The 26,670-nt window shown below is 36.9% G+C and overlaps 1 protein-coding gene across 9 annotated transcripts in view; it reads right to left on the reverse strand.

Annotated features, from left to right (window-relative positions):
* The window catches only part of STRBP (spermatid perinuclear RNA binding protein), a 158,935-nt gene that overhangs the window by 43,333 nt on the left and 88,932 nt on the right, over positions 1-26,670 (reverse strand). For all 9 annotated transcript variants that reach the window (XR_010130358.1, XR_010130357.1, XR_010130356.1 and 6 more), the window contains 8 exons: positions 26,403-26,623; positions 21,088-21,253; positions 17,311-17,455; positions 8,392-8,483; positions 7,775-7,870; positions 6,499-6,610; positions 5,733-5,830; positions 5,413-5,524 (listed from right to left, as the gene is read on the reverse strand). Coding sequence is in view for 6 of the 9 variants with exons in the window: in XM_063696772.1 (XP_063552842.1) it covers positions 5,413-5,524; positions 5,733-5,830; positions 6,499-6,610; positions 7,775-7,870; positions 8,392-8,483; positions 17,311-17,455; positions 21,088-21,253; positions 26,403-26,623 (1,042 nt within the window). In the remaining 3 variants the exon portion in view is untranslated. The remainder of the gene's footprint in view (positions 1-5,412; positions 5,525-5,732; positions 5,831-6,498; positions 6,611-7,774; positions 7,871-8,391; positions 8,484-17,310; positions 17,456-21,087; positions 21,254-26,402; positions 26,624-26,670) is intronic.

Below are 26,670 nucleotides of genomic sequence, written 5' to 3' on the forward strand. Positions count from 1 at the left end.
ATGCTGAGTGTTAAAAAAAAAAAATCGCAAAAGGTCACTTACTGTAGAATTCCATTTATATAAAATCATTGAAATTATAAAATTATGGAGATAGATAAATCTTAGTGGTTTCCAGGGATTAGGGATGGCTGAGCAGAGAGAGGCTGGTACGACTATAAAGGGGCAGCATGAAGGAGATCTTAATGGTGTTGGAACAGTTCTGTATGTTGATTGTGGAGGTGGCTACAGAAATCTACACACGTAATAAAATGGCATAAAACTTATACACACGCATTGTATCACTGTCAATTTCCTGGTTTTGATATTGTACTATAAATTTACATAGATGTAGCCATCAAGAGAAACTAGTTGAAGGGTAAATGGGATCTCTCCTTATCATCTTTGCAACTATGAATCTCCAAGTATTTTAAGATAAAAAGTTGAAGAGGGGTGGTGTTCTCCATAAAGAGAATTGCTTCTTTGTGGAGAACAGATAGAGGGGCAAGAACAGAAGCAAAAAGACCAGACCAGGAGGTGACTGCAATAATCCAGGTGAGAGATGATGGCAGCTTAGATAAGGATGTTAGCAGCGAAGAAGCTAAATTCTAGACTCATTTTTTTTTTTTTCTGAGACAGAGTCTCGCTCTGTCACCAAGGCTGGAGTGCAGTGGCATGATCTGGGCTCACTGCAACCTCTGCCTCCTGGATTCAAGCGATTCTCTTGCCTCAGCCTCCCGAGTAGCTTGGATTACAGGAGCATGCCACCACGCCCAGCTAATTTTTATGTTTTCAGTAGAGACAGGGTTTCGCCATGTTGGCCAGGCTGGTCTTGAACTCCTGGTCTCAAGTGATCTGCCCACCTCAGTCTCCCAAAGTGCTGGCATTACAGGTGTGAGCTACCACTGGCCTGGACACACTTTAAAAGCAAAAAGGATTTGCTGACGTTTGGGATATGGGTGAATGAAAGAGGGGATTCAAGGGCAACTCAAAGAATCCTGGCCTGAGCAAACGGAGAGTTTCCAATGACTGGGACAGGGATAACTATAGAAAGAGAAGAGCAAAGGGAGAGCGAGGGCAGGAGCTTAGATCTTAGACATCTTAAGTTTGAGATGTCTGCTGGACATCCATGTAGCAATATTGAGGAGGCATTTTGATATTTTGGTCTGAGTTCAAGAGCTGGTAGTCTGGGATGGAAGTATTAATTTGGGACAATCTTCAGTATAAAAAGGTATTTGAAGACAAGAGACTAAATGAGGTCCCCTAAAGCATCAGTGTAAAGAGAAAGGGTCTGAGGACTGAACCCTAGGACACTTTAACATTCAGAAGTCAGGAAGACGACAAAGAACAAAGACAGCTGAGGAGATGGCAACAGAGCTAGAAGAACAAAGGAAGCTGATGACCTGGAAGTCAAATGAAAAGTGGTATTTCATTTCAGAAAACATGGCAATACCAAATGTTTTTGAGGATACAGGGCAACAGGAATTTTCATATACTGCTGGTGGGAGTGTAAATTGGTATGTGCAACCATTTACTAGGTTGTTTATGTGTATACCTCAGGAGGTATGCAGAAGAATGCTCATGGCAACACGGTAAGTGGTTGTCAAAACTAAAGAACCTAAATGTCCTTCAAAAGTAGAATGAGTAAACTGTAGCATATTCATAGTGGATACTATATACCTATTAAAATGAACTATATCTATGTGCAGCAACATAAATCAATCCCAAAGAATGCTGAACAGAAAGAAGCCAGTCACGAAAGATTAAACTTAGAACCCATTTCTGGAAAGTTCCAGGCAAACTCAAATTATTTAGGAAAGCATACACAAGTGGGAAAGTGGGAAAGAAAATCTAGGAAATGATTTTCAGAAAAGTCAGAAATGGTATTTCTTGGTACAGGAAGGTAATGAGAAGGATAAAACGGATGGCTTCTCGGGCACTGATAGAATTCTGTTTCTTACCCATGGCACTGGTTTTATGGGTTTGAAAGAAATAATTATTTTTTAAACTGTATTTTTTGTACTTTTCTATATATGTGCTATATCTCATTATAAAATAAATATGGGAGAGAAAAGTGTTCCTCTGTATCAAATGTTGCTGAAAATGGCTAAGATGAGGACTGAAAACTAACCAGTGAATGTAGTAACGTGAAGGTCGCAAGGGATACTTCAGGCAAGTGGTGAGGAAGAAAACCTGATTAGAAATAGGTTCAACGAGAATTCAAAGTGAGGAAATGGAGAAAAGAGAAAAGGGCTGCTCTTTCCCAAAGTGCTGCTTATAAAGAGGAGAGAAATGCAACTCTGTTGCAGGACCTACAGAATCAAGGGAGAGTTTGTTTTGGCTTTGTCTTTCAGATGGGAGATACTGCAGCAGGTTTTTATGCTGATGAAAAGCATTCAGTAGACAGGGAGGAACTGACGCTGGTGAGAGAACAGATAATTGCTGGAATAATGTCCATTGGTAGGCAAGAGGGGATGTGATAGTGGGTAAGTAGAAAGGTCAGTCTTAAGAGGCGAGGCATTTTCTGCAGAGGCAAGGGAGGGAAAAGCAAAGATACGAGTTGATGCAGTGGGGCTTGGAGACAGTGATGAGAACATATACAAGTTATCTCTTAATATTTATCTGAGAAAATGGAAGCAAATAAGCTCATCAGATGAATAAGGAGGTAGAGAAGGAGGTGTGAAATGTGAGAAAATGTGAAACAGTTATCTAGGAAACTGGAGAAGTCTCAAACTTACAGGATTGCCCAGCAACACAAACAGCCCTATTAAATTAGTGTCACCGACTTAAAGGGAAAACAGTCAAGACGGCTGTTCTCCAACCATGTTGAGCAACCCAGTACAGACACAGAGAAGGTAGAGAGATGGATTTCAACCAGTTAGAATTTTGCCAGAAACAGAGAATCAAGGAAGTAAAGGTACGTGCTAGAGAGTGATAATCAAGGACCATGTAGTACAAGCACGGTAAGGACAGAAGGGAGAACACGAGGAGGATGAAGGACTATGCAAAGGTATTGGAAAAAAATGACAAGATTCAAGAACTGAAATAAGGGTAGGAGACACAGTAATGACAAGAGATTGGAAAGTGGGATTCTTGAAAACATGATTATGGAAACAATACAGGTACAGTTATTGATGAAGACAAGAACTAGGCTATGCCCATAGAATAAGTAACCAAGGAAAGGCAGAGGATAAAATATTTGTGAGAGAAGAAGTCACAGAACTGAGACATTAGTGTTGAAAAAAATCACCTGAGATGCATACGGAAATCACCGAGAATAACAGGAATAAAGTTTAAACGTGAATGTCAGGAAGATAGGTGCTAAAAGCATGAAAGTATTGGAGAGATCATTGTATAGCCAAAGCACAAAATGGTAAAGTGACTTGCCCAGGCCATATAACTTTGACAGAACTAGAACAGGAACACTGGCAGTCTGGTTCTATTTTATGCTATCAACTGAAAAAACAGCAGTTCCCAAACTTTTGAGAAAGATCTTTAAAGTTAAAAAAAAAAAAAAACTAAGTCACATAATAGTAAACATACTTTTACTATCTAGTGAAGGGGAAAATATAAAACCAAAAGAGTGGTTGTGAATTTGGTGATTGAAATAAAATTTTCTGATACTAATCATAAGAATCTAAATATATATATAACATTTTTATTCAATCATTCAATTCACAGACAATGCTTGGTGTCACATGGGTATGTAAATCCCTTTCAATAATTTCTTCACCACTAAGCAAGCACCTGCGGGAAGAAAATGGCCTTCATTCCTCAAGTTATATTGAGCATTGGTTTATAATAATCATAGGGTAGAATCTGGAGGATTCTTTCCCCTGAGGAGTTTACAGTGTGAGGCACTGATTCTCAAACTTTTTAGCTCAGGAGTACTTTACACTCTTAAAAAATTATTAAGCACCCAAAGTGCTATGCTTTGTGGGTAATATCTGTCAATACTGAGCATATTAAAAATAAAACAAAACAATTTTAAACACAAGGATGTAGAAAATAAAACATTCCATTAGCCATCAGAGCAACGATCTCATCACATGTCACATGTAGCCTCTGGAAAACTATACACTTAGGAAAGAAAGAGAGAAAAAGGCCAAAAAAAAAAAAAAACCCTTAATATTATTATTACTATTAAACAGCTTTGATGTTGTAGACTCTCTGAAAGTCTTCAGACCCACTAGAATTCTGCCATCTAAATAAACAGACTGGGCAACTGCACTATTTTTGTGATATCTAAAAGTAGAGTAATTTCCATTGTTAGAGGTAGGCTGCATTCCAGGTGAAGAATATCCGGTATTAAATATTCCACTTTCTAGTTTAAAAGGAGAGAAAGGGAGGGAAAAAAAATATTTTGAGGCCTAAGGAAGGCAGTAAGTGGATTCACATTTGAGTATCCACTGTATTCTAGGCAACAAGTCAGGCATTTTAACCGGACAAGAGTCAAAAAAATAAGAGGGTAATATCCCTAGTGAGAGAGATGAGCTAACTGCTCAAGGCCTAAAACTAGGAAGTGGTGGAGCTATGATTGGAACCCAGGTCATACTGAGCCCAAAACCTACATTTTTTCTGCTGAAACTCTGAATTCAACAGACTAATACAAATGGAAGATGGTCCTGAATTTTCCAATATGCTTTTCTTCTCCTCTGTATTTTTGTTCTTTCTTTCTCAGTTAGATAACATTTCCAAGCTTGAGAAAGATAATCAAACTGATTAGTGATAGTGATAACGTCTCCTCCTAGCTCATCGTTGATTTCTTCTCCTTAGACCAGGGGTTCTGAAAGTATAGTCTATGCAGTAATGGCATCTGGCCAACACAGCCAAATGAGTTAGTCACTAATAAGAAAACATGATTATGTTACATCAGCTGACATTACCTAATAGGAACAGAAGAGAAGAAAGTCAGTGTATTGGTCCATTCTATTTATTGTATTAGTTCATTCTCATGCTACTAATAAAGACATACCAGTGACTGGGTAATTTATGAAGGAAAGAGGTTTAATGGACTCACAGTTCCATATAACTGGGGAGGCCTCAGGAAACTTACAATCATGGCAGAAGGGGAAGCAAACACATCCTTCTTCACATGGTGGCAGACGTGCAGAGTGAAGTTGGGGAAAAGCCTCTTATAAAACCATCAGATCCTGTGAGAACTCACTATCACAACAACAGCACGGAGGTAACTGCCTCCATGATTCAATTACCTTCCACCGGTCCGTCCCACAACACCTAGGGATTACGGGAACTACAATTCAACATGAGATTCGGATGGGGACACAGCCAACCCATATCAGTCAGGAAGAAAGCTTTTTATACATGATTTGGATGCACAATTATTAAGTTCCCTAAGTTGTAATGAGAGATGAATCCCATGATTATCACTACCAGTGCCAACCCCTAACCCTAATAAAAAACTTCCATGCTCACCTTCTTTATCAGTAACTGACCAGGAATACTTCTGAAAAGGCTTACTAGATGGAAGGGGGTCCATCTCCAGCACTTTGTAAATCTGGCCAAAGGCTGATAGTCTGAGTGCATGCTAAAGAACAAAGTATTATATTTAATCACATTTCAATAGCCATTCATAAAGCCCTTAGAACATCTAGCTAAAATGACACTCATAAATTCTGACATTATAACAGCAGAAGTCCCTAACAACACACAAGAAAAAAGTGTTTGAACACAATTGAGAAAATCAAGTTATGTTATCTCGCTAATAAGTCAGAGTGGCATGCTCAATCTTCTACCTGTGCACTGTGGGTAATATCTTCTTTTTGCTGGATGGTCATATAGCTCAGAGCATCTGTTGGGTCTCGCTCACAAGGATCATGAAGACCAGGACCCCCTTTGGCAAAGGAAAAACACAAGTATCATTTAGAACTGAGTTTAGAATTCGGTAAACTAAAACAAAAGAGAGATGGCTGGGGAGAATGAAGAGAAAATGAAAAAAAAAAAACTGAGGAACTAAGTTAAAAGTCTGCTCAGTTAAGTGGAGTAAAAAGGACACACTCTCATTTTCAACATGTTAGCACTTGTATGTCCTTATTTTATACTGGAAGTCACTTGTATATCTAAGGCCCAAACTGAGTCTTACTCTGAGAATTTAGAAACAGCACAATGAATCAGCCCAAATCTTAAAAGGGATTACATATGGAAAATAAGACCAAATTTAATTTTTCCAAATTTAAAACCAGACTACAAACAGAATGAACTTCATACATTTTAACTAAACATCTGCAATTTCAAATTCAGAGTTCGAGGTAAAGCAAATTCAAAGCAGACACAATATATTATTAGTACCCTTTATGTTAGTATATATAAAACACAAATTATAATTATTGAAAAAGAGTTTTATAGCACTTTTCCAACACACATTCTAGTTGTCAAAATTCCAAGCAAAAGAACTCCTATGCATCATTTTCCTGTGTAGAGAACAAACTTAGCATATATTTAGAAAAATAAACTAAACTGAGATTTGCTGATTGTTCTGCTTCCAGAGTTTGAAACCCTTACCAGGAAGTAGTATTCCAGATGCCAAACACTCCATTACTCGTCTCAAGGCCTCCCCAGCGCCCAAAGGTCTATTACAAGTACCTATAGACTTTTCACATATAAGTTCTAGTGGCTAGAAGATATTAAATTACAAATTAGTACATGCACCAAGTGTTAAAAGGATTCCAGTTAAATGTGAGCTAACATTTCTATCTACAAGGGAGGCCAAAGAGTGAAATTCAATTTAACATTTAGGACCCACTTAACATTTTCCCCATGATTATTAACCTTTACCCTGGGAAGAGTTTTTAAATCAAGCAATTTTAAGATCATATCTTCAGAAGACATTTTTGTAACAAAAACTTTATACTTATTTACCCAGAAAGGATCACTAAAGAAACTATGGTCTCTAATTCATTTAATAAAGACTTAACAAGCCCTCATATAAGTTAGTAATAGCTAATAACTAGCCAGTGTACAAAACCCAGCCCACTTAATCTCCCACTTAGGAAGCACACAAACCACAAATATTTCAATATAATAATAAGACTTCATTTCAGACAGCTTGTCTTAAGTATTACCATTAGAATAAACAAACGACCAAATGTCCATGTTCAATAAACTAAGAACTCATGATATTTTGTCAAAGTAATCATTGCTACATTCATTTATAAAATGATCTTTCACGGCTTTATTTAAATTGTTTTATAATGTTCTTAAGTTGTCTTGATTGGAGCAGGCATAATTTCCAAGTTAAGTCAATTTTATAATATATATAAATGATATCCATATGGGCTTAAGTGTACTGTTTGCCTGACTTTAATTACTAACATGAACTTATTTGTAAATGTCTCCACTCAAAGAGAAAGCTACAGAGGTATAGGATCCTTATACCGGCCTATTGGGTAATTTTCATGGTAATGCAAGTGGGGGCACCAAAAGAGAAGTGGGTCAGCCAAGGAGACTTTTGTGGGCAGCAGGTGAACACTAAGTGATTAACCACCAGTGCAAAGACAAGTGTAAGAAGACACTCACTTCTAAAAGGTATAAAACCTTTTTGTCAGAAAAAAATATTTCAAGCTCTGTAACATGAATACAATGAGGTAGAAGAGGCAAGTTATATGCACAAAAGAAGAATTCACTTAAAAAGATGCTTTATTTTTTTTTCATGGCAAACATACATAATGCATGCCTTAGCTAACTTAGGAGATAGCCATTTTAAAGTAACATCTCATTTCTATAGGATTTTCTCTGCTGCAGCTTCCAAATTTGCTTTTAGCCATATTTAAGTACTTACCCATCCTTTCAATGGTGCCCATGTGGGGACTCTGTTGCACAAATCACGCAGAATGCGGAGGACAATTACACATGATTTTAATCCATTTGCCCTTGCCTAAAACAAACAAAATGATTCCAGATATCCCTATTGAGATCTATTCTTCATTTTGGGCAAGTTCTTTCAAGTGAATACTAAGTAGCAAATTATTCATCAGTTATCAGGCAAACAAAAAAAAATCAATTAATCACAAGTAGTAAAATTAAGGTTTAAAAAGGTACATTTTTAAAATAAAAGGACCATAATATTAAAATTAATTTTGTAGTCTCATGGCAACCCCACTCCAGGCAACTACCTAATTTAACCTTTAGCTTTTCTCACTCATGTTTGATTTTATAAGCAACCATCTGAAATTCAGAATACTAAGCCAAAAAGAATTATATGATAATAAAACATCATGAACTATAAAAGCTATACTAGGCACATATCTAAATTAACTCAATTACTCCAACAACCACACTATGAGCTAGAAAGCACCCCTCATTTTACGTAGTACACAGAAACCAATTAAGTGGCAGGTGTTCCAAATGAAACTTGGACAAACTTTAATAACAATAAGATAGTAACAAAAAGCCAACCTGAAACCATTTGGCATGTCGAAGAGACGCCAAGGCGTTCAGGCATTTCTGCCTGTCCAATAAGTCCGGAGGATCTTTCATCGAAACATTTTCTAACAGTAAAATGGGATAAAGAGAGACAGATACAATTTGACCAAGCGATTCCTATCAAATTATCAAACAATAAAAAATAAAAAGAATAACAGCATTTGAGTGAACTAATAAGACTCCCAGAAAATTTCCTGATTTGGCTGTGTTGCTTTTTAAAAAAATTATGTGCACTATGATTATTATTTAAGTAAACAGTCATCAGAGTAGTTCTGTGCACAAATACAATGAAGCATGAAAAATTCATTCAGTAAACAAATCAATGACAGCTGCTACTTACAATCTGGGATCTTATTAAGCATGTATAACATCACAGGGCACAAAATAAGTACAGAGCACTTTTTCCTTTGGCAGGATGCAAAGAAGGGAAATCTGGGACCAATAGCATTAACAATTTTTTTTAACAGAAGACATTTTGATCTCTAACCGTCTTTAAGGAAAACTGGAAATCAATTATGTCTCATATCAATGAGATATACTGAGAATAAACTGAGGATGACAATTTTTTTACACTAGATAAACTAATTCAACAAGATAACCATTAACAGAAACTTCACCCCATGATTGAGAACTCAAGTATCAGTTTGGAATTCCCTATTCTAAACCAAAATTATTAAAATTACAAATATAAAATACAGTGAACTATATTTCAAGTTTTATATGCCTTTTAAAAATAAAAAGCAACAAAGAACACTATTTAATTATGGCTATTCAGCTTGCCTTAATAATTTAAAGTTGGATTAAATGGCCCAAAGCAGCAAATACCCATATTTGAGAAGATGTCACATGACACTAAAGTCAAGTTTAGACAGCCAAATTTATCTCCTCTAAGCTACTGAAAAGTAGGCTTTTAAACTTTTGGGATTGGTACGTTCCATAAATGTACACAATATGCAAATGCTTCTTGAGTAATGATTCTTTGTTTAATACAATTAAGTCGGATTTACCATTCTTTTTAAGGATTCTCTTAAATATAAGACAGCCCACTAACACTTCTTCCCAGCATTATCATGATAGTAACAGATCGGATAGAGGTAGCGCATTTGTGTGGGCCAACTAATACAATGTATATATTTCTAAATGGGAGACAATAACAAAGATACTTTTTGATTTCTTCAGTTATCAGAGGATCCTATTACAACAATCAATGTTTATTCTGTGGTTTCTTTCTTTTTTTTTGAGACAGGTTCGTCCTTTGTCACCCAGGCTGGAGTGCACTGGCACGATCTCAGCTCACTGCAACCTCCTCCTCCCAGGCTCAAGCGATCCTCCCACCTCACCCTCCTGAGTAGCTGGGACTACAGGCATGTGCCACCATACCCAGCTAATTTTTCTGTAGATATGGGATCTCACTATGTTACCCAGGCTGGTTTCGAACTCCTGGACTCAAGCAATGTGCCTGCCTTGGCCTCCCAAAATGCTGCGACTACAGACATGAGCCACCACACCCAGCCAATGTTTATTCTAACTGATGAAATGTCATTAAAAAAGGCATAATGCCAATAGGAAACAAATCTATTAAAGGAAGAACTGTGGTTCTCTTTACTGGCCATGACACTGTAAAGGCTGAAGTGCTACACACTTATTTTCTGACCAGGTGAGCTGTACACCAGTTATTTGCATTGTTTCCCATTAACCACTGCTAACAAAATCAGAATATAATGTTTCATTACTCCCTTTTACTCATAAAATGGGAAGCCTCAAAAAGGATTATTACTCTGATTTATAAATATAAACAAATGTACCACGGGTATTCATTTCATAGGTGATATAGCTCAATTTTGTCTTTATAGTGATACAAAATATACAAGTAGCTCACTTTAATGTTTCTATGTCAAAATGCTTAACTGTGGTCAATACAAGCATCTGTGTAAAGCTCACATATCAGATAAAACAAACTACTGTAAATGAATGTTTACATTCTCTTAAAAGTTAGACATAACAAAGGTTGACTACTAAGTAATGTAATCCCAATAAATAGTATGGAACTTATTTTTTAAGATGTCAATTTTTAAATGAATAGTATGACAAGCTAAATTTTATTCCATCATCTTACCAAGTAGGAATGTCAGGAAGAGGGAGACAATGGAAGAGGGAAGTAACACAGAGGATAGGAAAAGGCAAGGCAAGCCAAAATTCTTCTTGTACTTTCTAATACTTTCATCCAGGGATCAGAGCTTGTAATTAGCATCTTACTCTGATTGTAACACAGATATTTTTAATGGGAGACAATGGCAAAAATATTTTGATAAATTATTTCATCCCAAAGTCAGATTGTAACCACAAACTCTTATTTTAGAAAACTGAGACACTGGCTTGCTACAGACAGTCAACATTTGAAGACAACACATTCTATGAAAATGAGATGAAAGGGACAGGCACTGAACAGAAGACTTGCACCAGGTTCCCTTTTCCATCACCATCAGAATGACCATGTTTCTTCATGCTCTGATAGTCAGAAAATCAAAAGATCCAAAATGGCTTCAATATTCAGGAGGTAGAAAACAGTAGAGGAGATATAATAATTCATCTCATTTTATCTTTTTCAAAGTTCTTAATATTAAAACAATACAAATTCATATGGTAGTACAGTGCTATTTATAAGCATAGATTGCCTGTTTCCTTTATATAATTAATAATATACAGTTTTATGTATGTTTTCATTCCTTTGAAAAAACTTCATTTAATGTGACAATCGCAAAGCTGCTGCTGGGAAAACACTGCTACCCTTGGTAGTAGAATCTTAACTTTAATATTTCTGAACTTTAATGTAGGCGTTTAAATTTTGAGGAGGATCAAAACTTTCCTGATAACACATCTTGGAGTTCTTAATTAGAAACAATAGAACTGTGAGCCATTTCATTATCTCCTAGAATGACCAGTGAAACAGATAAGAAACAGCATGGGAGGCAGGAGTTGGAAGGTGATAAAAATGTCAAAAGCAAAGAAATATAGCATTTTTTTGTTTGCTTGTTTTTGTTTTGTTTTTTGTTTTTTGAGACAGAATCTCACTCTGTAGCCCAGCTGGAGTGCAGTGGCATGATCTCGGCTCACTGCAACCTCCGCCTCCCAGGCTCAAGCAATTCCCATGCCTTGGCCTCCCGAACAGCTGGGACTACAGGTGCGTGCCACCATGCCCTGCTAATTTTTGTTATTTTTAGTAGAGATGGGGTTTCACCATGTTGGCCAGACTGGTCTCGAACTCCTGACCTCAGGTGATCTGCCCGCCTCAGCCTCCCAAAGTGCTGCAATTACAGGTGTGAGCCACCACACCCAGCCAGAAATACAGCTTTTAAGAAAATCTATTACTCAGTAACCTAGCATCAGGGCATGAAGGTACATACAACATTCTGGCAACAGAAACACTAGAAAGTCTACTACTATGCCTAACCATGTTCATTTGGTTAGAGATTAAATCAGTGACCAGAATCACACCATACCACAGGAAATGTTGGTCAGTTTCTCTCAATGCCTTACATGCAAGCTAGCTATCTGTCCCTGTTAACAAAACACCAGCCTGGAGATGGGGCCAGCAAAAAAACAAAACATGATTGCATTAAACAGGAGTTATATGTCTGGAACCTAGGCTCTTCAAAGTTAAAATAATTGAGCTCAGTATCATGAGGGGCTCCTTGACAATCAGGATGAAACTGAGCTACTAAGTCTATGCTGACAGAATTTTCTAATTAGCCTAAGAATATCCTGGCAGCCCCTTCTCTCTCAATTCCTTGAAGCTTTCTGGAGAGAAGACATGCCCCAAACCACTGTCCATGCAAAACACAGGCACATAATAACATAAACAGGTAAATGTAGCAATAAGGTAGAACAGAGAAAGCACTGTTCTCCTAATTTATGTGACTAATGTCACTCGGTATGACTTTTCTTCAGTGGCAGTCTGCCACTGGAAAGACAGTGCCTAAAAGTTTGCCCTGGATTGACCGGGCACGGTGGCTCACACCTGTAATTCCGGCACTTTGGGAGGCTGAGGCAGGCAGATCACAAGGTCAAGAGATCGAGATCATCCTGGCCAACATGGTGAAACCCCGTCTCTACTAAAAACATAAAAATTAGCTGGGTGTGGTGGCCAGTGCCTGCAGTCCCAGCTATTCAGGAGGCTGAGGCAGGAGAATCGCTTGAACCCGGGAGGCGGACATTGCAGTGAGCCGAGATCGCACCACTGCACTCCAGCCTGGAGACAGAGCGAGACTCCATCTCAAAAAAAAAAAAAAAAGTTTGCCCTGGATAACGTAGATCCAGAAACTAGGGAAGGCAGGAAAATAAAGCCCATCATTATCACAGCTGTGATGGCTGTACTGTAAAACCTACTGCCTTGACCCTAGCAAGACACATGCTAGTGAATTTCTGCCAAGAAGGGCGAGTTCACACTGGCACCAATATGAAGGGACTCTGAAGCAACTTCTCTGACAGTCCCTGAAAATCTACCCCAGTACTGAGGAGAGAGGTGTCTCTTAGTCTAAGCCACAAGTGTCTCTGTAGTTTCCTTATCCACCTGGTTTCAAACTGCATTATAAATAAGCAGATAATTTATCACCCCCTTCAATAGCAAATATATTTCTAATTTAAAATCACAAGCACCAAAAGAAATTGAGACTCTGTGTGAAGCTCAGAATGACCACATCAGCCTAACCCCTCATGCAGTAATCCTAGACAATAATGGGAAGTGGCCTGCATACTAGACGTAGAGTCAGGAGAGCTGGGTAAAATGTGAGATTTTCCTCATTTATAAAACGGCAATTAGCTACCCCATACGGCCAAGTGAGGGCTTTTAAAATAAATCATATATGAGGAAGTGCTTATCACATGGTAGGTTATAAAAATATCTTAACAGAGATTAATCTTCAATATATATTACTTGAGCTATGAGATGCCCATTAATACTTCTTACACACTGGAGAGTCCTATTTAATCAGACAATATGCTGACTATGTTAATTCACTTAACAGATTTATAGGGCTTTTTAAAAAATCATCTACTATGTATTAGGTACCCTTAGAGGTGCTAAGGATAAAGGACAGGCAAAAAGACACCTGAATTATAAGCTATACAATATACCAGGTTTTTATTATTAGCACTGCATAAATCAGTATACTGATTCTAATACTATACATCACCGGGTGTTTAAGAGTTTAACTGTGCTTGGGTTGACTTCTTTTGACCTATCATGTGCACATTATTTTCACTGTTAAGGCAGTTTGAATAGGTGCATTCAGTAAGTTGACTACTACTATTTACTGAGCAACTACTTTGTGCCAGTTATTGTACAAGTCACATTACATAAATTCTCTCACTTAAAACAACTTTCTAAGGTATTTATAATCCACAATTTAAAATGAGGAAACCTACCCAAGGTCACACAGCAATAGCAACTAATGGAATTAAGAGGCAAATAAGGCCAGGGGCACTGGCTCACACCTAGCAGTTTGGGAGGCCGAGGCGGGCAAATTGCCTGAGCTCAAGGGTTCGAGGCCAGCCTGGGCAACATAGCAAAACCTCATCTCTACTAAAATACAAAAAATTAGCCGGTCATGGTGGCATGCACCTGTAGTCCCAGCTACTCAGGGGACTGAGGCACGAGAATTGCTTGAACCCAGGAGGCAGAGGTTGCAGTGAGCTGAGATCATGCCACTGCACTCCAGCCTGGGCAACAAAGCAAGCAAAGCAAGACTGTCTCCAGCAACAACAACAACAACAACAACAAAAAAACAAGCCATATGAAAGACTGCTGCACACCAAGATCTGTGCTTCTATGCCTTCATTAGCAGGAAACGTAGTAATGGGGATATGGTTATTCTACAGGGCCTTCAAGTAAAGGGTTAGAATACAGAAAGACGACGGACAACATAGGACGAAACTTACCTATGAAACAGTAAACAATACCAAAGAGATTCACTCTGTATTATGGCAATTTAAAATGTAAATCGTGATTTGAAAGGAGTAGGTAGTTAGATCCATTGCACAATCCTGAGGAAATAAGTTTCACGCCCCAGTCCTCTGGTTCTGTCTGCTCTCAACCACTCTTTTTTTTTTTTTTCCTTTTTTAGATTTTACCCAAATATGTGGCAAGTTAAGACAGAAAAAAGAAAGATGTGAGGTGTGTATGTATTGTGAACAGTTTGTTTGGGTGGGGGTAGGTGAAGGAATGTTGAGATACTACAGGAAAATGTCTCCAAGAGAAAAGTTACAATGGAATTTTTTTTAACTTTGAGAAAAAAAAAAAGTATAAATTAGGAGAAAAAAGGGTAGCTTTCAGCCCCACAGATTCCTGGGACCTGAATGAATCTTGTGCTTTTATCCCATGCAGCTGAAAAGAACTGCATCAAGGGGATGAGCAGCTGTCTAGTGTGAGAAAACAGAATGGTACAGCCCAGGTCTGAAGTGCGTAATTATACACCAGATCCTCCAAGTTGCCCAGGAATATACAAACCAGTAACAAAGATCAAAAATTGTCTTTGACAAAGCCCAGGTTAGAAAAAAAGAGCAAATTATAAAAGATTTCAAGTGAGTCAACAGGGCTGGGATGTTAAGGACAACAGCAAAGCAAATCTTTCTGCCATTCAAAAAAAAAAAAAAAGGAAGTAAGATGTGTAAAACATTAGATCAAAGCTGATTCCTTCACCTTACCTGATCCCATATAACAGCTGATGAGATTCAGCTCATAGAGGTCTTTGGATCCTTCAGTAACTCAAACACCTTGAAGAGAGACTATGACTCTCTTACTTTATTACAAAATCTATTCTGTAATAGTTTCTAGCAAGAGTATAATATACTAAGAATGTTTTCAGCTTCTCTAAACAGAAGTTAAAGTTATAAAGGCAACAGACTAAGTTTAAAGGTATCACTGAAAGCTATGACAAAATCTCATATAAGTACACAAAACCAAGGAATAAAGATGACTGATGTTCCCTTAATACTTTCAAAAAAAAAATGAAAGGGATGCTGACAGATACAAGCAAACATGTAATTAACTTAGCCTTTGGCAACTTCAGTCTTTTTCTCATCTCCCTATACTCAAATAATTTTTAATAATACCTATAATTACAACACTACTTAGAAATGGTTGGTTTTATACTACAGGGTCAAGTAGAACACATCTTACCAGAATTAACATTTATCTTGACACTTCAGAAATCATTTTATAGTTCTACAGTTAATGGTGAACTGTAAAGCTGTTAAAAAATTAAGCCATTTAAGATTGGTTCTTCAGAGGTGCTATAGATACTACATACAGCAAAAAAATTTTAATGCATAGGCATAAGCTCAATTATAGATTGGATGCCCTTTGATTTTAAAATATGACTCATAAATGTGTCTGGTTTATATCTGTTGAGTTATGATATAGATGATTTTAGTTATCCCAAAAAGCATTTTTTTAAAAAGAGTCTATCACTTTTACTTTAAGTGATTCTGAGTCATGTCTCTCAAAAATTAAAACTCCAACTTTACTGGTACCTTTTTCTCTACCCTTATCACCAAGTTGAAATAAACTAAGAAACTGACCAATATTTATTGCGGCACTGGTATTTCAGGTAAGGGAGTAAGCAATGGAACTTGCTGAAAGTCTGGTGATGAAAAATAGCAACAGGGAGTCCCCACCGGCCCAGATAGGCTGCAATGCCTCTAAATTGTCATGACAGAGTAGCCAGCTGGTCACAGGTTTGACATAGGAGAAATACCACCTGGCAAGTTTCTAGGGAATGAGAGGCAGAAACAAGCTAACTTGACAGGATAAAAACATCAGAAAAAGAAGCCCACCACAATTCCATCATGAACTTCTCAAAACTACCAATAACTGAATACATTTCTCTACTTTTATGAGGATGACACTGCCAGACAGCAATTCTTCTTAAATTCAGAAGAAAGTTAGTTTAAAGCATGATTCTCACATAAATCATATTCAAAATGTTAACAGGGTCACAAACCTCCTAAAAAAAAAATTTACTAAACATTATCCATTAAAAAAATTCAGTCCCCCAATTTACATCCCTTACACTATAAAACAAATCTAGACACAGACATGTACAAATCTTATGAGATTATACAGCTATTAGAAGTCAAGAGCAATATGATGCAAATAATTCTTTTTTTTTTTTTTTTTTTTTGGCAGAGTCTTGCTCTGTCACCCAGGCTGGAGTGCAGTGTTGTGATCTCAGCTCACTGCAACCTCCGCTTCCTGGGTTCAAGCAATTCTCGTGTCTCAGCCTCCCGAGTAGCTGGGATTACAGGCGCCCACCACCATGCATGGCTAATTTTTTTGTATTTTCAGTAGAGACGGGGTTTCGCCAAGTTGGCCAGGTTGGTCTTGAACTCCTGCCTCAAGCAATCCACCCACCTCGGCCTCCCAAAGTGCTGGGATTACAGGCATGAGCGACCATGCCCAACCAGGATGCAAGTAATTTTGGAGCAATGAGTAAATTTGAAAACAATTCTGTTTTGGACCACATTTAATCCTGAAATCCGACCATTAAGCCAAAATACATAGAATAAGTTGGCTGATACCAATAACTTAATGCAATACTAGACAAAGTAAAACAGAACAGCAAATGGTATAAAAATTAAAGCAGAGTTAAAACCAACAAGACAAGCACAGGTTTTTGAAATAACATTTTATATTTTGAATTCATACATTTTTGCAAAATATACTGATTATGTAGAAATAAGGCCATTTAAAATACTATTAAATAGAGTGGCATAAAACAAATGAAGGCTGTTATTTCCTAAATCCATAAAACATTGTTAACATAGCTTTTATATGAAGAAAACAAACAACAACAACAAATATATACATATATATATATATATACACATGTGTACCTCCATCCTTCTTCTCCAATTCGTCCCTAATTAGAGGTGAGGTAAGTATCACCTTCAAGGTTAGCGTGGGCTCTTTTGTATTCCGAATTATAATAGATGCCTCATTTACACATTGTTCCACTTGATATTTCTCTTCTGTGAGTTTCTGAAAGTCACCAAGATTTCAAAATCACCCAGTTAATTAGACTGAAACCTCAAAAGAAAAAAAAAGAATGCTTGTACTAAGTTCTCAAATGTTATTGACTATTAATATTACTGTGCTCAAAGGGCAAAGAAAGCCTGTAACTAGTTCTTTACTGGGGATAACACTTTTCTCTCCTCCCAACTTACAAGAAAACCCTCTTTCTCCATTCTTTAAAAAGCAACCACAATGTCAACCATCCATACAATTATGAAACAATATTTAAAACCATTCTAATATTTGAAAGTAAAATGCCAATAGCATCAGTATGTGATAAATGGTAAATTATTGTTCTTAAAATTATTACAGAGAACTATTATAAAATAAGAAATAGCTGGGACTGCTCTCCAAAACAATAGCTCTTTTTGTAGAGCAGCCTGAACAGGAACTCCTACTTGGCAAAAACTTATGAATATAGGATTATGGAGCTTTTTAAAGAGCACCAAATAAGCATGAATGAAAAAGTATCTCTGCACAGTCACTGACCAGGAGGAAACAATGAGTATAAACAAATAACTTCTTCCCTTCTCTGACAACAGGTCTCAGAGATCTTCCAATGGGACCTACCACTATGGGTCAAGTCATCTGACATCTACAGAAAACATACATTGCTTCTTTTAACATACAAATATAAACAAACATACAATTTAGGTAGGGGCCTCCCACAAAATAATCACCTGATCAGAATTATATATTAAGTTATGCTTAATATATTATTATACATTAAATATATGATTTAAAATAAGTTACACGGGGCTTTTTTTCTTAGTGGTGAAATTTAGTGTCTATTACCTGACATACAGTAGCCAGGCTGAATAGGGACACTACCAAGTCCCTGCTCATCAGTGTGTATTAAAAGAATTCAAAGTCACTTACGTAAAAATAGCATTTTACCATTAAACGATCCCAAAAAAGTAGGAAAGGGAAAACTCATTATCCTACTTTTGAATAGAGGAAGCCAAGGAAGGAAAAGGCCATACGTAGATAAAAGAACCAGAATATAAAGAAACTGCAAAAAACAGCTCACATTCATTTTGTCACTAAAAGAGCATTAAAGATGTCTATCAAAGAATAAATTGAACTTCATTTTTCAATTATGCATGTCGATCACCATAAGACACACCCAAAATAATAAACATAATATGCATTTTGTGCTAGAGTAATTTTAAGTGATTTCTGGTTTTGGTCATCCTCCTCCTCCTTTGCTCAAAGAAGTTCTAAAAGCATCCTAGGAAAGAATATGAAGAGAAAAGGTAAGGTAAAACCTCAGCTAACTAACGTACTTAGATAACTGAAAGTTTTGCTATGTTAAGTGCTCGGGAAAAAGATTTTTGGTCCATAAGGAAATAATATCGTATCAGAGACTGGTTTTCCACACAAACACCATGAAAACTGGGCAGGGCAGGAGGGGCGGAGGGTGCTCGGGGAGAAAGGTTTAATTGTAAAAGTCACACTTAATTTCATGAATATTATTAGTAACAATACACTTGCACATATGTGTATATATGTGGGCATGTGTGTACATGTATATATTTTAATCTGAGATTAGTGTACAATCATCATCCCCATTTTACAAGAAAATGTATCTTTACCCAAACATAGATTTATTGTTGGAGAAATCTATTAGCTATGTTAAATTGAAAGATACTTCTCCTAATTTCCACCATTAGTCTTAAGAGTTCACACCTCTTTTACCTTCTGCCAGACAGCATTTCGAAGACCTAAAGGTATTTATATCTTTTTTAGTTTCTTTAGCCTAAAAAGCTTCAGTCTCCTAAAATTTGAGATGGTTTGTATACCCTGTACACCCTCCAGGGTAACCCCCTTGAATACTTGCTAACTAGACAAGAACCTTTTTAAACTGCGATGCTCATAAATAAAGACCCTCACTCAAGAGAGAAACAATGTGGAGTTTACAAAGTTGTGATCTGCACAGAGAAAGCTCTAACAATGCCAACTAAAGCTTGGCCCAATCTTCTGTGTCTTCAAAACAGGAGAGATGTGATGGATTTTCTGAATAAAAACTCCGATTTACTATTGCACTGGTTCTCAACCCCTTTTCAATGCTGCAACATCTGAGGATGAGGAATATGATCATTCTCATAAGAAACAAGATTCATGAAAGGGACAGAAAGGGGGTGAGGTGGGTGAAAAAGCCACTAGTATGTCTGATTCTGATAATTCTAGATGTAAGAGTAACGATGTTTACTATACTAACAGCAGAAATACAGATTAAATGCTAAAACAAAATAAAAATTGAAATGGGAACTTTATTAATATTCTAATAAACTACAAGTATAGTTAGCCAGAAAGCCCATTAATGAGCTTTCCACTTTGTAAAGCTTTATTCCATGTTTAATACATAAAGCTACGTTCCACTCTCCTTCCTCCAAATGATCACAAAAGGATTTTTTTAAAAGGGAGGGAAAGGTAAATAGATTCAACCCTATAAAAGACCAGAAAACATTTCTCCATCAAAATTGAAAGTGGAAAAGCCAAGTATGTTCTGTCACTTTAAAAACCATATATTAAGACAAAATGATAACATAGTGCCCCCAAAATTAATACAGGAGAATGTGCCAATCAGTAAAATAAATCTGAGTGTCAAGAATGGTACTAAAAAATCAGAGATGGTTTTGAGGGTCAGCTAGTGAATATGAAAGAAAATGATCTAGTAACAAAGCTAATAAAAACAAACTTAGAATTCATACATCTTGAAAAAAAGACCCCTTTTAAAAGATATACAAATAAAAGAAACTAAATTTTAAAAAGTGAGTGGTGGTGGGGAGCATTCAACAATTCACAAGTTTGGACTTATGGGCCAACATCTATTTCTGTGGCATTGATATGAAGACAAACTAATATAAAATTATCAAAAGCTGTAATTTAATTGGACCACAGACAATATGCATCTGAAACTGAAGATGATCACAGACTCCCAATCAGTGATGCAATGAGTCCTTGGGGTAGGCTGGCAGGGCAGGTCCTAGAATGACCAGAACCCCAGAATGGTTACCTTCATCCCTGAGGAGCCTTCAGCCTTCAGCAGCATCCTCCAGGGAACATGCCAACATCATATTTTTCTAAATGCATCCCAGTGTAAAAAAGGTTTGGAGACAAGAAATGAACAGTAATTTCCATTAACAGAACAAAGAGGTGGCAAATTAACTGAGTCTTCAGTTTTAAAAATTACTATCTATGAAAGTCTCTCGTTGATAAGAAAGTCTCTTAGTCTCTAGAAAGTATCTAGGCTGTTTTCAATCTTCCAATTATTTTCCGCAGTATACCAACCCTTCCAAGAACTTTATAATGGGGAGACCTAGCCTGGAAAAAATGAAGATTCTCAGCAAGATACAACGGAAAAGTTTAAGATGGTACCTTAATGGCCATCTTAATTTGGTAAATATATCCTGAGTACAAATCACCAGAAGTTTGCTTTAACTGTGATGAATTAGTCATTGACCCAGAGTAGCAGTACTCATTTTGTCTGTCTATCCTATTAGCTATTAGCAATTCTGGTTAATAATTTTTTCAAAGTCACTACCTATTTCACCTTTTTACAAATTCGCCTAGAGGTGCAGTTAAACTGTACTCACCTGAATCTGAATAGGAAGATTATCTTTGACTGTATTTAACAGGGTCTCTGTGGGTTTGTCTTTGCACATTAAAACCAGCTCCAAGTCCATATCATCTTTAATCAGCAAGCCTTTTGCAACCAGGCCAATCCTCATTACACCACACAATGTCCGACCACCTTGATCCCTAAAAATAAAAGTCTGCATGATTACTTTCACAACCTATTTCCCAAACTATAACTTAATCATCACTTGGCTTCCTGAATACCCTTATGAACTGATAAGGGAGTATGTAAATCCAGACATCCAAGTATCCACAAAATTAAGTCTCAGATTTGAGGCTTATAAAGTATCTATCTTCCCTCAAGGAGTCAATGGGGAACGTATTTCATACTACAGATCTTGTAATTCTTTACTACATTTATATTGCTTAAGAAAACTCGAAAATACTGTATTCTCTTAAATATTTTTTCAAATTGTTCTTTTAAATTTCCTTCTGGCCAGGTGCAGTGGCTCATGCCTGTAATCCCAACACTTTGGGAGGTCAAGGCAGGAGGATCATTTGAGCCCAGTAGTTCAAGACCAACCTGGGCAACACATTAACACCCTGTCGCCACAAAAAATGTAAAACAATTAGCCAGGTGTAGTGGCATGCACCTGTAGTGCCAGCTATTCAAGAAGCAATGGAGAGAGGATTGTTTGAGCCCAGGAGGTTGAGGCTGCACTGAACCATGTTTGCACCACTGCACTCCAGCGTGGGTGACAGAATGAGACCCTGTCTCAAAAAATAAAAATAAACTTCCTTCTGTTTTAGTAGTAATTAGGCAATTTGTGAGGAACATGAATACCACTGTATACTGAGAAAGAACATCAGCACAGAAATCTAAAAGACCTGGATTCTACTCGTAGTGCCTGCTGACTCAGTATCCACAACAGTAAAATGACTATTGGCTAGATGAGCTGAAGTTCCTCCCAACTACATCATTCTAAAGTGCCTCCCTTTCTATATCAGCTTATGGGGAAAGCAGAAAAATGTGATAAAAGTATAGAGCTAAGGAAGGAAAGATAAACTGCCAGCATATGCATTCCAAATCCAGGAGTAGCTAAAAGAGCAAACACTCAAAGAACATCATAAATGGTGCATAAGAAAGGTGCTCATCTATCCTTGATTTTAATTCTAAAAGTTCCTTATTGGTTCATTTCCCTTAATCACAAATGAAAATATTAACTAAGCTTAACCGTCTTTCAACAAATAAGCAAGTGTTTGAGTATGGCAAACATATTTACAGGAGTTACAGTCTCTCCTGCTCCTGAGGCTTACTCTGTAGTTAAGCAACAAAAGCAGTAACAGTTTAAGTGCCCTATTTAAAAGGGGAAGAGAAAGTAACATCTGAGCACAAACAGGTGTCACATATTCTCATTTAAATCTCACCACAAGCCTCCATTTGGAAGACAAGAAATGTGAGCCTCAGAAAAGTTAATTGTTCAAGTTCACCAAGAAAGTAAAATGGCAAAGCCTAAATTCAAACCTAAGTTGTTTTGACCACAACATTCAGGTCCCTTACATTATATGATTGCTTCCCAAGTTCAGAAAAGGGAGAGGTCAAAATTAGAGATGTCAAGCAAGGCAAACTGAAAGTCTGACTTCAGCAGAATCTTGATCTACCTAGATGGGAAACAGTCATTCTAGCTATAAGCAAAGAATCAGCAGAGTTGGGCAAGAATCAGCAGAGTTGAGAATAAAATGGAAAGGGAGAAGGAAGAGAAACAAATTGTGGCAGTGGAAACTAGAAAGGAAGATAAATAATCCAGCCATGGGTTCAGTGCCTGGCACACTTATAGAGATTCAATAAACATTAAATCAATGAAAAATGTTAAAGGTGGTATAAATATAGAAATAAAAAGCATTTCAAAGCAGGTGACCAAGTGTAGGCAATTGTCTGATATTAACAATAGAGAATCAGTCATCTTTGATTTCTTCTTCCTCTGTATCCTTGTCCTCTCATTCTTCCAAGTCTAATATTGTAATGGTTTATAAATTATCCCTCTATAATCACCATCAAACTTGCAAACCAGTTTCTTCAGGCTTTTATTACCTCTCACGTAGACCACCTCAATAACCTCCTCCTTACTGGCCTTTCCCACCTCTGTCATCTCCAAAGTACTGTATACAGCAACCAGAATAATCTTCCAAAGGCGCTGATTGGATAACACTCTACCTACTAATTCATTGGTGTCCCACTGAACACTTGGACACTTACCATATTGGAAAGCAATTTAGCACATGACATCACTTCCTGGTTCAGATCCTGGCTCTGCTACTTACTGTGTGACATTGGACAAATTTCAAATAACTTGACTTCTTTTGAGCCTGCTTCCTCATTTGTAAAACAGGAATAATACCTTTCTCACAGAGTGGTAGTGAGAATATATGTAACAAACTTTGGCCAGAGCCCAACAGATATTAACAGCTCAATAAACAAGTTATTATTCCTTAAACAGTTCTATACTTTCTCATACCTAGATCGGTGCTGAGATTTATTTTTTTCTTTCACTTTCACCACATGCCAAAACCCTACCCCTATCCATCCTCTGAGCCTATTCCAAGTGCTACCTCCTTCATGGAGCTTTTGCAGATTTCCAGAACCAGCACATCATTGTCTCTCCCTGCTCTGTACTTTCACATGTTATTCACAGGAAACTGAAGAATAGATGCTAAGAAAACTGGATCTGGAGTCAGAGAAACTTGAATATGAGTCCTGGTTCAACCACACATATTTACTAAGTAGCCTTAAGCAAGTTAAAGTTTGTTAATGATTCTGAGTCACTCTTTTTTTTATAAGCAAGTTTGGAGCATAGGAAATTTCACAAGTAAAACAGGAGTGGAGAAAGGAAGATAATAATATTAGAGACTGGTAGATTTGCTGCAAGATAGTAGGAAAAGTACTGTGGTACAATAGTTGGCACTCAATAAACAGTAGCTATTATTAGCTCAGTTATTAAATTCTAAACCATAATTATGATATACTTGGTCTTATCAGCCCACAGGTAGAAGACAGCATGATTGAGCAGAAAATCAATTCCTAATTCAAACAGTTCTGAATTTGAATTTAAAAATTGGAACATAGCAGTTATTGTAAAGCAAGCAACCCAATGTATTTGAATTTACTATATGTGAATTTCTTAAAATTAAAAACAGAATTCTAATATTCCTAATAATACATATTGTAGGACCTTGTATAAGTTATTTGACTTTTGAATCCATTTTTAAAAAGGTAAAGCATTAAGTTAAATTAAGACAGCATAGGTAAAAGCTGCCTAACCGTGCCTGGCAATGGAAAATGCTTAATTGCTTAATAAATACAAGCTACCCCCCACCCATCTCTGTGTCCTTCAGAGTGGTTAACACTCACCAGGCGCACAATATATGTTTATTACCAGAACACAACTCTGTCCTTGGAATACATGCCAGCCTCTGATATAAGAATAGAATCATTCTGCACTCCTTAAGTTCCACCACATGGGAAGGATCATAGGCAAGGGCTCACCCAGGGACTGTTCCACAAAACGGAAAGACTGTACATAGACAACCAAGAGCATCCACACACAGAAGTATAAAATCCAGGCCTGGCATGGTGGCTCATGTCTGTAATCCCAGCACTTTGGGAGGCCAAGGCAGGAGGATAGCTTGAGGTCAGGAATTCGAGACCAGATTCGGCAATGCAGCAAGACTCTGTCTCTCCAAACAAAATTCTTTTTTTTTAAATTAGCCAGGCATGATGGCACACACTTATAGTCCTAGCTATTCAAGAGGCTGATGTAGGAGGATCACTTGAGCCCAGGAGTTCAAGGCTACAATAAGCTATGATCACACTACTACGCTCCAGCCTGGGCAACAGAGCACACTATCTCTAAAAAAATAAAAATAAAACTTCAAATAAAAGTATGGAGCATATTATCCTGTACAAGTCTTTAAATCACAGACCTCATCCAGTTAAGCAAGTCTATAGGAGTGCTTTCCAAAATATGCCAGGCTTGAGAAGAAACAAAATTAGAAAATGTATTAAAAAGACATAAACTTCACTGAAATGTACACTTACAATTAGTAAAAATAGCAAATCTTATGTTATATATTTTACCACAATAAAAAAAAGTTTTTAACATGACATAAACATGTAGCAAAGTACAATTTAAATCTGGAATACATGACTATTTAACTTGCACAGGAGCTGAGATACATATAGAACTAAATAATTAGAGAACATTACTAATGAACATGAACTCCAAATCTAACAGTAACATTTGTACAGACATCATATATGAGAAAAATTACACATTTCCAAGAACCTTCAAAGTGACAAAACCATGACCAGACACAATGTATAAACTGCCTGTAAATAGTTAAAAAAAATTGTGCTCTTCAGCAATAAAACTGACACACTGATTATCTTTGATCTGAAGATAAAAAAAGTTATACTATCTTTCAGTGAAGAAAATCCATTTATCAATACTTTCCTATTATCACACCGATTTAAAGTTAAAAGCTGCAAAAATTCTGTAACCTCTTTCACTTACAAATTATAGCCAAAGCAATGTTTTTATTCATAGAGTATAGTCAAATGAGCTCCATCTTTCAAAGTTAGACACTTATTCCAATCATAGTGACAACTGCTCAAAACAGTAACTTTAAGCTTAGCCTGGCATAAAAAGATTAATGATCTAACTCCAGGTACCATTTCAGTTTCACTAATCTATTATTGTCACACTTAGAATATGCTACTATAATTGTTGAGGGGTGTGGGTCCCATTAGATCTTTATCCAATCCACAAATATACAAAGAGCAGTTACGATATGCAAGACACTGCTAAATTCCTGGGAATCAGTGAGGTAGATACAGTCAAAAATACCTTTAAAATACATTTTCCTACATTCTTTCTTCTACACAAGGATTTTTAAATGCCTTACAAAAATGGTATTTTATGATCTCCCCAGAGATCAAAAACACTACTATTTATTTCAAAATTTAGGAGGCTGAATCAACACAGGAAAAAGATCATAACTTTGAAACATAATGATTTTAAAGGACTTGGTGTTCTCTCAAAAGGGATCCTAAACAGGTCCATTTTCTTTCTCTGGCTCTAATCTTTATTCTTTACTTGCTTTCCTTTCAAATTTAACTCAGAAAATCTCCATGTAACATTTACTTCCTTGGTTATAGTCTCACATATGCATAAGACAAAATCCAAAAAACAGCGTAACACACACTCAATCCAGCAGACCTTAGAGCTTTGCTGTGCACTCTAGCACAGCATCCCAGAGGTCAGTCCACACTCACTTGGAATAGTTTTCTCCGGCCTCATCTTTCTTCACTTCTGTCTCACCCTCTGTTTTTGTGCCTTTATTTGTTTCATCCAACCAATCTGAGACATGTTTAAGAGCACATTCAACAGTAGATACCATATTCTGAACAGCTTCAAGTTCCTCCGGAGATGGATAGATTGTTGAATGTTTCACCATAACATGGCGATCATCATTAGCAAAAGATCGAATAGATCTCTGTTAGAAGGAGAATGAAAACAATTACTTCAACAAAAGAAACATCA

This window comes from Gorilla gorilla, chromosome 13 (assembly GCF_029281585.2).
Source record: "Gorilla gorilla gorilla isolate KB3781 chromosome 13, NHGRI_mGorGor1-v2.1_pri, whole genome shotgun sequence".
NCBI lineage: Eukaryota > Metazoa > Chordata > Mammalia > Primates > Hominidae > Gorilla > Gorilla gorilla.